This window comes from Bombus vancouverensis, chromosome 8, assembly GCF_051014615.1.
Source record: "Bombus vancouverensis nearcticus chromosome 8, iyBomVanc1_principal, whole genome shotgun sequence".
Lineage (NCBI taxonomy): Eukaryota > Metazoa > Arthropoda > Insecta > Hymenoptera > Apidae > Bombus > Bombus vancouverensis.
Genome location: NC_134918.1, coordinates 7,705,901 through 7,717,417, shown reverse-complemented (window position 1 = coordinate 7,717,417; position 11,517 = coordinate 7,705,901). Strand labels below are relative to the sequence as shown.

The following is an 11,517-nucleotide window of genomic DNA, read 5'->3' as shown; positions in this document are numbered from 1 at the left end:
ATTCGAAAGATTTCGAGGACACTTTCAGCCGAGCCAAAATTAGCTCGCTAAAAATTGGAAAATAGTTAATAAATATGATTGTTCGAATGGACCTATCAGCGTTTCGCAAGCAAAACCCGTGATTCCTTGCGCGTTGGTGTTCAGATCAAGGATTTCTGATCGGTCGTCGTAGTTTGAGGAGGTGAAAAAAAGTGTGGAGGTGCTTTTATTCGATATTCTTTATGAAATCTTACATTTAACGGTTGGCTCCTGAATTTCTTTCGCAGCCGTAAGTAACGAGAACTTTATTATCCCACAAAAATTATTCGCGAGAGTGTGATACTGATTGCGACGTATCAGGAACGCAAGGAATCGAGGCGATTCCAGGCGAACGTCAGTCTTTCTGTTCCTTGTCGATGCCAAAATGTCTAATCTAGCGTGATCTGTTATAGAGGGTACAATACCTCGTAACTAAATACGTACATATTTAATACATCGTTCGAACCTACGATTTTTTATCGCGTATTCCTTTGGAAGTAATATTTTTCGAGGCTACACCCCACCCCCGAACATTGAATTAATACCTAACCCTCAATAGTCCATTGTCAAGCAGCTTCAAGGTATTCCCAAAGCCCACTGATAATTTCACTACTTCCTGCATAGCGAATGATTTTTACATGTTTTTTTCAGCTATGTTACATCTCGTTATTAAACAAGTATATTTTGGTCGGATTGGTCTGATCGCATTACTGTATCAGTATCATAATTGTTATTTTTATATAGCATATTTAATCTATCATAGTACATCTATCATACTGTGTACATATCTTATAGCACTATATACCGTAGTAACAATTGTTTTCTGTATCTAATATTACTGATATTGACAAGTAGGTCGAATATGTTTGCAACTGTAAATTATTATTTTTGTTCCAACAAGGGTAATTATATATGCGCGCGCGCGCGCGCACACACACACACACAAACAAACAAACACACACACGTTAATTGCTTAATTTGGAAATTTGGTAAGGGAATTATTTTCAAATATATACGCTATTTTTGGAGTATATAGCAATTGATAAAAAGATTTAATAAAAAATTTCTATAATTTAATGTGTTAATTATACTTAATGGTTAGTCTTAATTTTATATATGTAAAATAATTAATTTTATTAATACATTTTATATTTCTTTCATATCTTTGATTATATAGGGAAACTGAAAGTGTTACATAATAAACATGAAACTTACACTAGATATATTAACTTTAATTGAGTTATAGTTTCAATATTGTGCTTATTGTGCTTAATATATTATGATTGAACTATAATATTAAGACAGTTTGCAAATATCTTTTTAGATGTCAGCCGCAACTACACATAAATATCGTTACAAAAATGTGGGCTTGGACTCCCAAGAACTAAGACGACGTAGAGAAGAGGAAGGCGTTCAATTAAGAAAACAGAAAAGAGAACAACAGTTATCGAAGAGGCGCAATGTTCCTAACATAGTTACTGTTGATGATGATAATGTTACAGCAAATGAATCTGCTTTTGCAGCACCACAATCAGTAAGTTCAAATTATGAATATAAAAATAACAAATTCTAAATACTCAAACATATTTTGTTTCTTTTACAGAAAACCGCCATTATGGTACTTGAAATGGTGCAAGAATTGTACAGTCCTAATCCGGAAGATCAATTGGCTGCTACACAAAAATTTAGAAAAATGTTGTCTAGGGAACCAAATCCACCGATAGATGAAGTTGTAAAAACTGGAATTGTACCTAAATTTGTTGAATTCTTGCAGAACAATGCAAACTGTACGCTACAGGTTAGTAGCTTGAAGGTCATTCTTGAAGCAATAAATATTTGGTATGACATTAGTTTGAAGTTACTTGACCTTCGAATTCTGTAGGAAGCAATAAATATTTGGTATCTCTTTAGTTTGAAGCTGCTTGGGCTCTAACAAATATAGCAAGTGGAACGTCTCAACAAACACGTGTAGTAGTGGATGCGGGAGCTGTACCTATCTTCATATCATTACTTGGTTCGGAATATGAAGATGTACAAGAACAAGCAGTTTGGGCATTGGGTAATATTGCAGGAGATAGTGCTGAGTGTAGAGATCACGTATTAGACAATGGAATCCTTACACCTCTTCTGCAGTAGGTTTCAAGCTTCAAGTTTCTTTGCTTTCGTTTATATATAAAATTATACATAAAATTAATTCGTTTTTCTTATTTCTCCATATTAGATTACTTTCTAAAGCAACGCGTTTATCGATGACACGTAATGCGGTGTGGGCATTATCGAATCTTTGTCGAGGCAAGAGTCCACCACCAGAATTCACGAAAGTCGCGCCGTGTTTACCAGTTTTAGCTCATTTTCTTAATCATACCGATGGTGATGTTCTAGCAGATGCTTGTTGGGCTCTTTCCTATTTAAGCGATGGACCGAATGAAAAAATTCAAGCAGTTATCGATGCAGGTGTTTGCAGACGTTTGGTAGAGTTACTCATGTAAGTATATGATTTGTATTTGATAATGTATCATTTTTTATTGAAATGTTAATAATGTAAGATATTGGTTTCAGGCATCAGCAGGAAAATGTAATCAGCGCGGCGCTTCGAGCAGTGGGTAATATAGTTACAGGGGACGATGTACAAACACAAATCGTTCTTAATTGTTCTGCGTTGCAATGTTTGTATCATCTATTGAATTTGTCACTAGAAAGTATTCGCAAAGAAGCTTGTTGGACTATCTCTAATATTACAGCAGGAAATCCTCAGCAAATTCAAGTTCGTATACACTTCTTAAGAATGTAACTTTTAACGGTAAAATTTTTTCTTATTAAAAAAACAGGCTGATTTCATTTGAACAGGCTGTCATCGATGCCGGTATATTTCCCGTCCTAATTGATATTTTAACGAAAGCTGAATTTAAGATTCGAAAAGAAGCAGCATGGGCAATCACCAACGCTACAAGCGGTGGTGCACCTGAACAAATACGTTATATCGTTGTTGAAGGATGTATTCCACCATTGTGCAATTTGTTAACAGTAATGGATCCTAAGATCGTTCAAGTTGCATTGAGTGGATTGGAAAATATCTTACGTGTAGGAGAACAAGATGCTGCCACGAATAATGGTATCAATCATTATGCGGTACAAGTTGAGGAATGTTTCGGTAAGCATGAAATTAAAAGACAACTAGCTTGATTGCAATTTCATAGAAAGATTCTACTATAAACGATTACGATGTTTCAGGCCTAAATAAAATAGAATTTTTGCAATCTCATCAAAATATAGACATCTATCAGAAGGCCTTCGACATAATTGAACGATATTTTGGATCTGAAGAAGAAGATACTCGAGTCGTACCGACTATTGACGCGCAAGGACAACAGTTCCAATTTAGAGCGCCCGATTCATCTCAGCTACCGGTCGAGGGTTTTGAATTTTAATCGACTAGTTTTAATGAGAGCTCCGATTGTACCAGCCGATTTAACCTTGTTTCGTTCGTTGTGTTTACAACTATTTTTCCTGAAAAGGACATTTCCAAAATGGAAGAAAAAAGTTCAGTCAGATACAAAACAGTGGTATAATTACTACGTATATTTTGAATTCGTTTGTATCGGTCAGAATATCAGTAAAAACAAATCTCGAAGTGATCAGTTTTTTGCTCGACGATAAAGATGAGTAAAATGTTTATACACAGTTATTTTAAGTGGTTTTCTCTTATTATTTTAGCTACACCATATGCATCGTTCTAAGTTTACTACAAAAATGCGATTGTGTTTATTACGAACCTATGTCGAATTGTGACAATTCTTTTAGCTGTTAAGCTTTGAAGCAATTCGGATAGATTCGTATGTTCGACCTCATAACATAAACCATATTTAGTATGAAACGTTTAGTTTATTGGAATTAACAAAGTAAACATCTTAGTGCTTAAGTAGAAACAAATAATTACGGAAACAATGATCAGGACAATTTATTACTGAAGTAACATATTTCAAACGACGTACGACTGACTCAGAATTACGAAAAACTTGCACAACTAGCAAGACATTAATGACTGAAGTACGCGACTACGTAGCCAACACGGACAACTTTATGCAACGCGTTACTCACATCCTTACTATATTAGGTAGGAAACATGACCAATTAAACTTTTTTACTGTAAATACGTATCTTGTAATTTTAAGGCCATTTTATACAGAATGTCCTTAAGAAAAGAATTAACATTTATGTCGGATTAATGTGATTCTATTCTTTGAAAATATATTATATATAAATGCATATCTAATATTTTACTTAATCTTGACATAGACATATTATCAAAATACTTTGATTACTATAAATTATAGAATAATTTTAGTATATTTCTTCTAAATTTAGAAGCTTCGAAATTGTAAATGTACATAATTATGTTTAAACTTCTTATTATACTATTTAAGTTTTCCATATTTAAGAATTTAATTCTTTAATATTGAAATTATAGTGATAAATATTTTAAAAATATATTCATATTTTCTTATAACGAGAATAAATTTTCGTACATATCGTAAAAAAATCGTCCGTAGTCGCGATCTTGTTAAATTTTGGACATTCTGTACAAAAGGTCTGCGACTGTATAAAATGTATTTATTATTTAGGTTTGACGGTACCATGCTATATTATGCAAGATATATAAATATATATAAATATATATATATTAACTACTTTTAGTTACGGACTTATTACGACAGAGGAGGACTGTATTATAAGCAACTCGTAAATGATCATTTTGCTAACACGATGTTTTAGCAAGGTGCATTACGAGCATTTGTTGCCAATTTATAAAATGCATATTAAATAGGATATAAGCATATTGAGAAAAGAATTTTGCCATCTTACGTTACGCACGCTATTCTTAAATGAACAGTGATAAAAATGTTTTAAAATATTACTATTGAAGAAATTATATGCAAATGCTTGTTTCTACAGGTCATTCGATTTCTTTGATCTTCCTCGAATATATATATATATATAAACGTATCACTTATGTAAGCTATTAAATTTTGATACGAAGTAATTATTATAATTTTATAACTTATTTCAGCAATACATTCAATAAGGAAAAGTTCGTAGGGAAAAAATTTTTTGCATGAGTTTGCAAAGATATATTACATGTTTTTCCTATATAACTAAAAACAAAAAGAAAGATTGTTTTTCTACTGATGCGATTCCATTTGTGGTACAACATAGAAGAAACGCATTGTAAATTGGCAATTAAAGACGTAAACAATACGTGGACGAGGACCGACATGTTACACTATTAAGATACAATCACATGTACGAAGTAAATCTATTCATTGTACTTTACTTTAAAGCTGTATAAACATGTCATTCAAGAGCATAACTGAAATCATGCCAGAGGCATCGATTTTGTTGTTATATTTTTTGAAAATTTGTAGAAACCGCCAAATCCATTGGAAATCTTTATCTGAGAATGTTGATTTTCTGTACTGTCATTTGACGCAATAAAATAAAGTTGAATATTAATATACAAAACTTTTATTCACTCGCTTCAATACTATCCATAATACACTCTACAGTAGCAAAATTATATATTACATCTTTCTAATATTCTTATACTTTTTATTATCACAATTTTATATTAATTAATTATATCCCCTATGTTTATTAAAAGATTATAACTTGTTGTTTATAGAAAAAGAACAATCTGCATAATTGAAATTTGTATTTGTTTCTGGTAAAATGGGTACAATAATTCCATCTGTAAGTCTAGTTACTAGTGGATCTAGAATGTCTTTGTGCATATAATTTGATAATCTTTTAAATATTTGATTTTCAATAAATTCTAATTCTCTTTGAGACGATTTGTACCCATCAACAGTCACAGTTATTATATATATAACATTCTCAACTAAAGGCTTTTCTCTGTCACAAAAATTGTGAAAAGCTTTTAGTGCTTCAGTGTTTATGCTTAATAAATCTTGTATTATCTGAAAAAATATATTCTGATAGAAGTGCTTTTAAATGCAAATTTCACTTAAGAAATAAGAGTAAAGGACCATGTAGATACTCACTATTACTTTTTTTTGTGTAATTCGTTTTCTTAAATTATAAATGACTTGTCCAACATCATTTGGAAAGTCTTTCGGTGTCAATCTTAAATAATCATTATTACCTAAAATTTTGGCACTCAATTGTCCAAGTAATTGAGCTAAACAATTCAAGGTTTTAGTTTCATTTCCAAACAGAATAATAATTGAAGGTTTTGTAGGGGATAAGATTACATCGTATATTCCAGCTGATATATCATTCCAAATATTAGATCTTTGATTATGAAATCGTGTCTGAATTAGCTGTATTGATTTATGCAGTAAGTTATTTATATCAGTAAAATCTGTTTGTTTTGCTTCAGTAGCTCCCTTTAGATTTTCATGAGTTTTTGTTGAAGTATAAATAAGAAATAGAGTTAAACATAAAATAGTAACACAGAAAAAAAATGTGGTATATTTTGGAAAAGACCCATCTGCAGGTTGTTTTTGTGGTTTACATGAGAAAGAACTATTAATGTTAGAAGATTGATTTCCATGAGGGTTATGAGAGCTTCGTTTATGCATCTGCGATCCTATAGGAGAATTACATGGAGTATGAAAAGATTCTTGTAGTACGCTATCTCGTGAAGTATTTACGTTAAGACACCATTTGGAAATGTTGTAATTACTATTATCTTCATCACTATCATCATCTTTTTCATCGTCATCTTCATCATCGGTATATTGGATATCAGAAATATTACAAATTTCTGAGCCTTGTTGGTTAGTTCTATATATGTTTTTCATTGCCAATGAATTTTTAGAGTCTTTGAAGGAATCGATTTCTTCAATTACTTGTACATCAGTGTTTCTTATGGAACGACGTGCTTTAGGAACAGGTGGTTTAGAAATTTCTATTTGATCATTTGGCTGAAAAGAACATTAACAATATTTCAAATACACATATAACCTTTTGTCATACACGCAAATGTTTATATTCGTTATTTAATCAATAATTATACAGATTATAATATTATAGATTTTTTCATATTTTATCGATCACAAAATATGTATATTATGAACGATAAAATTGAAGATCTTATATTTTCTTAAAAAATATTTGAGCTACCAAGTTTCACTTAATACCACTAATTTATAAATACACTTTATTTAAATATTATTTTTCAGAAGAGCCACTTGTTGAACTAATTTAGACTATACCATTGTGATTGTTTAAAGGTAAAAAATTTTATAATTCTAATTATTTATAATGCAGTTTTATACCACATAACCTATAAGAAAACATTTATATCATACAAAATCATAGAGGAAGTATTTTGATTTTGTTATAAATATACTGAATACTACATTAAACAGTTTTATAGGTTATATTGTAGTAACCCTGTTACTAGATACATTTATGAGAAAAAAAAATTACAGCACGTAATCTGTAATGGTGATGACTGTTATAGGAATAATTACTTAGATTTACAATGCATATATACTTCTACAGAAAATTATTATAATACTATTTAAACAGACTAATTATTACATATTTCTCTGTTATTACATTATCCTTAATTTCCTTACTAAAGAAATTGACTGTAAATTTTATTATCACAAAATAACTTAGTAGAATTACCTATGATACTAATTTTGTAAAATTATTTAAAATAATGGTAAATAAAACGACAAATACGTATTGAAACTTTGTATGTTCAAGCTCTGATTCAAGTAGGGGAAGATTAGTCGGTAACATTGTATTATACTATTATGTAAAATACTTTTTTACCCCGTTACTGGCACAAAATTTATTTACAACGATGAACACATACATATTCATTTAATGATTCATATTTTAATTATGTTCTATGTACCGGAATATATTGATTCATAATACATATATCAAAATTTATAACAGGTTTCTTGTATACCAAAAGACAAGAGTGCTACTTAAAAAGATTGAACATGTACGAATTTTCTATTAAGGTTTGATAAGTGTATCAATTACTTTATAAAATATATATATTTCTACCGATGAATTATTATACCGTACAAAAGTCATCAATCTTGAAAAATATTCGACATTGGTGCCACCACTGATATGCTGTGCCAACATATATGAATCGTTACGGGATGTGTCGCCGAGAAAAATCTATTCCTACTGATTTTATAAACGATCGCAAGCATTGTTCGTTCGCAGGCGTAACAAATACCTGGTTTTCAGGATTCGAGGAATATTTTAGGATAGTTTTATGGTGACGACATGTGTGTCGATCCGTTAAAGAGAATATGTCATTGGGGTCCACTCACTGCTCTTGGTAGGTCTTTTGTCGAATGCCAAACAATTGAACATTTTTGCTATTCTGAAGTATTAAAAGTGGTAACATACTGTTTCAAATATAATCAGTTTTAGACATGTTACCACTTATAAGAAGAAATTTATTGTAGAAATGTTGTGGGAATAAACTTGACAGATGATTGCTTCCATTTTGTTTTACGTACATCGCAATAAAGTACCGCGAAATTTGAATGCACTTTTGAGATTTTAATTACTTTTCATAATAATTTTTGTAATATACCGCTGTATATACTGTAATATACTACTGAATATATAAATATATTGTTTGAATTAGTTTATGATTTACATTTATTTATATTAATATCGTATTCTTTGACATATTTTTGTGTTTTAGGAATTATAAAGATAATTACTTTGATGACAATACATTGTAGTAGACAGTGGTGGCCACCGCAAGAAAGTTTCTTTGGAGCAGTTAATTTTATTCTTTTCTTTTGTCTTAGTGGCTCTACTCTCTTCCATTTTATTAGTGCTATTTACGAAGGACCTGGATTTCTTCCATTAAAATGGATGCCGGTATCATAATACATTTTTGGATACAGTACAATTTTTTCATACAGAATTTAAAGTGTTTCTTTTTTTAGGGGAAAGTAACAGATACCCAATATTTACAATATTGTTCTGTTTGCGAAGGGTACAAAGCACCAAGATCTCATCATTGCAGAAAGTGTAAGATTTTATATCATTAAATGAATCTGATAGTCTATGTAACATAATGAATTTATTTTTTATTTGTAGGTGGTCGTTGTGTTATGAAAATGGATCACCATTGCCCATGGATAAATAATTGTGTAGGACATTACAATCATTGTCATTTTACAGCATTTTTAGCAAGTGCGGTTGGTGGGTGTTGTGTTTCCACATTTACGCTAGTTTCTTGGGTGATGACTGTATTATCATTGAAACCATTATCATTTCCACCACCTTCTATATTTATTCTGATATTAGTTATCTTCAGTATCGGCTTGTCAATCGGTGTTATTCTTGCTGTTGGAACATTGCTTTATTTTCAAGTAAGATTATTATATTCTACGGTTAAATTGATATTTACATAAGATCATTTATGTCGTTATGATATTAATTATCTGTATTTTTTACAGCTACTATCTATAATAAAAAATAGAACGGAAATAGAAGCTTGGATTTCAGAGAAGGCTCATTATCGAAGATTTGGAACTAGAGACAAATTTGTTTATCCATACTCAAAAGGATGGCGTTTTAATTTACGGCAAGTTCTTACATGGGATTGTACACCAGTAGGTGATGGAATTCATTGGCCTGTTGTCGAAGGTTGTGACCAGTATACTTTAACGGTAATGTCATATACATTATTTTCTAAGTAAATATATTTTTTTATTGTATAGCTCATAAAAATCTAACACGCGATTGTTTCTATAATATTTCAGCGGGAACAATTAGCTCAGAAAAAAGATAAACGAAAGAGAGCTAAGACTTATAGAGTTATAGAAGAAGCATATGGATCGCGTTTACCATTAACACACGGTTGGGGTGTACTTTGTCATCCACCTTGCACCGATGAACCCCGTATTAAGCTCAAAGTTGGAGATATCGTAATCGTAACGCGGTGGAGAAAGTATGTTCACATAAAAAACTATTATTACTTATGAAAATGTTTAATCGATAAATCTTGTAGATACTGGTTATTTGGAGAGAAGAAGCAAAACGAGGAGAACGAGAAGCAAGTACGAACTCGTGGTTGGTTCCCACGGCCTTGTGCCATTGAAGTGATTGAGAACGAAGCATATTCCTCCGCCTTAACAAAATCAGATTAAAACATTCCTTCTCCGTGTAGAGATTTTATAGAGCATTTATGAATGTACCATTGAACAAACGGGAATATTTTTATCTAGTGTCTTGTATGTAAGTGTTTACGATGGATGAGTGTCTTTAAAAATTGTAATGATTTAATATGGAAGAAATTTTTTTTAGAACAACTAACATTTGAAGTACCAGTTACTATATTTATTACGTAAGCGAAGAGATTAAATTACGTTTAAAGTTAATTTGCACAAAGCAAGATTTTATTGTACTTTTTCATTTCTTTTTTTTCTTTTTATATGAATATATTTGTGATAATATGTATTTAAAATATATGCAGAATGTAAAATTTTACTACATTTTTGTATATGAACGTTTAGTAACGGGAACTGTGTTTAATATACAACTACGTGTAAATATTTTGCCACCGTTATTACTGTTGTAAATAACACTTTCGTTATTTGTGCAACAGTGACTTATCCATTTATCGAGTGGCATTTTTTAATTCATCTGGTACAAAAGATTTCAATAATATAGATTCGTAATTTGTCATTCGTAGTGATTAACTTATTCTTCGAATAATTATAAAATAATACATTTCATCGAATTACATTTTTATGAATTTTGTAATCAATGAATAAATGTTTCGCTGAAAACCGTGTTTGCGCGACTTTTATTTTAGCAAAACTAGTCGCGTATATTTTTATACTTTACATTGTGTCGACCTAAGGAGCTCGTGGAAAATCAATAACACTGTGAAAAGTAACACTGATCGACGGAGTACATCATAGCTTTGTACAAATACTACGTTAAGCTGCGTGATACATTTTTCCACGAATCAATTTAATAGGGTACAAAAATGACATGCGATGCAGGCACGTGCCCCTTGCACATTCTCCTATGTATTTTATTACTTTTAATCGATACAACTCGAAGCCCGTAATACGCAACGTTACAGTATGCAATATTTCTAAAGAGTTTAACTACGATTCAACGAAGTAGCCTTACTTCTACAAAATTAAAAATACTTCCAAACGAAAATATTTTCATTATTCACGAATAAAATTGGGTCACTGGAGATATTATCCAACGGGATAAAAACAGGACATTCTTACTTTGGCACAAAATTAAATATATATTCAAATAGAAATGTTTCTATCGCTAACGAACCGATTTTTATTCGATTAAAAAAATACATTTTCAAATATTTTTCATCTGCATCAAGAGATATTTTTCTAAAAGATATAGAGGCCAAGATATCGAATCGACGAACACGTGAATCTATAGGTTTTACATCTCCAGCATCATACTTTCGAAAATTTGTAACCCACTGAGCTGTTCCTT

The 11,517-nt window shown here is 30.9% G+C and overlaps 3 protein-coding genes across 9 annotated transcripts; 2 read left to right on the top strand and 1 right to left on the bottom strand.

Annotated features, from left to right (window-relative positions):
* The first annotated feature begins 17 nt into the window (after positions 1-17).
* Kap-alpha1 (karyopherin alpha1) lies at positions 18-5,538 on the top strand. The gene is made up of 8 exons (XM_033344128.2): positions 18-268; positions 1,343-1,552; positions 1,622-1,816; positions 1,930-2,150; positions 2,240-2,503; positions 2,578-2,782; positions 2,866-3,169; positions 3,250-5,538. Exons 2-8 carry the CDS (start codon positions 1,343-1,345, stop codon positions 3,444-3,446), a joined length of 1,596 nt encoding a protein of 531 aa, XP_033200019.1. The 5' UTR covers positions 18-268; the 3' UTR covers positions 3,447-5,538.
* On the bottom strand, positions 5,524-8,532 carry TORIP (Torsin interacting protein). 7 transcript variants are annotated; one of them, XM_076620598.1, is made up of 3 exons: positions 8,346-8,532; positions 6,078-6,962; positions 5,524-5,993 (listed from the first exon to the last, which is right to left on the bottom strand). In XM_076620598.1, the coding sequence occupies exons 2-3, from the start codon at positions 6,837-6,839 to the stop codon at positions 5,679-5,681; spliced, it is 1,077 nt and encodes a 358-aa protein (XP_076476713.1). In that variant the 5' UTR covers positions 6,840-6,962; positions 8,346-8,532; the 3' UTR covers positions 5,524-5,678. The 7 variants fall into 7 exon arrangements, with proteins under 7 accessions (XP_076476713.1, XP_033200021.1, XP_076476712.1 ...); XM_033344130.2 differs by having other exon boundaries at positions 8,249-8,390; XM_076620597.1 differs by lacking the exon at positions 8,346-8,532 and adding an exon at positions 8,084-8,186.
* On the top strand, positions 8,215-10,834 carry LOC117162263 (palmitoyltransferase ZDHHC6). Its single transcript, XM_033344133.2, has 7 exons — positions 8,215-8,353; positions 8,729-8,910; positions 8,979-9,063; positions 9,133-9,407; positions 9,495-9,707; positions 9,801-9,988; positions 10,049-10,834. Exons 1-7 carry the CDS (start codon positions 8,299-8,301, stop codon positions 10,185-10,187), a joined length of 1,137 nt encoding a protein of 378 aa, XP_033200024.1. The 5' UTR covers positions 8,215-8,298; the 3' UTR covers positions 10,188-10,834.
* Positions 10,835-11,517: the final 683 nt, after the last annotated feature.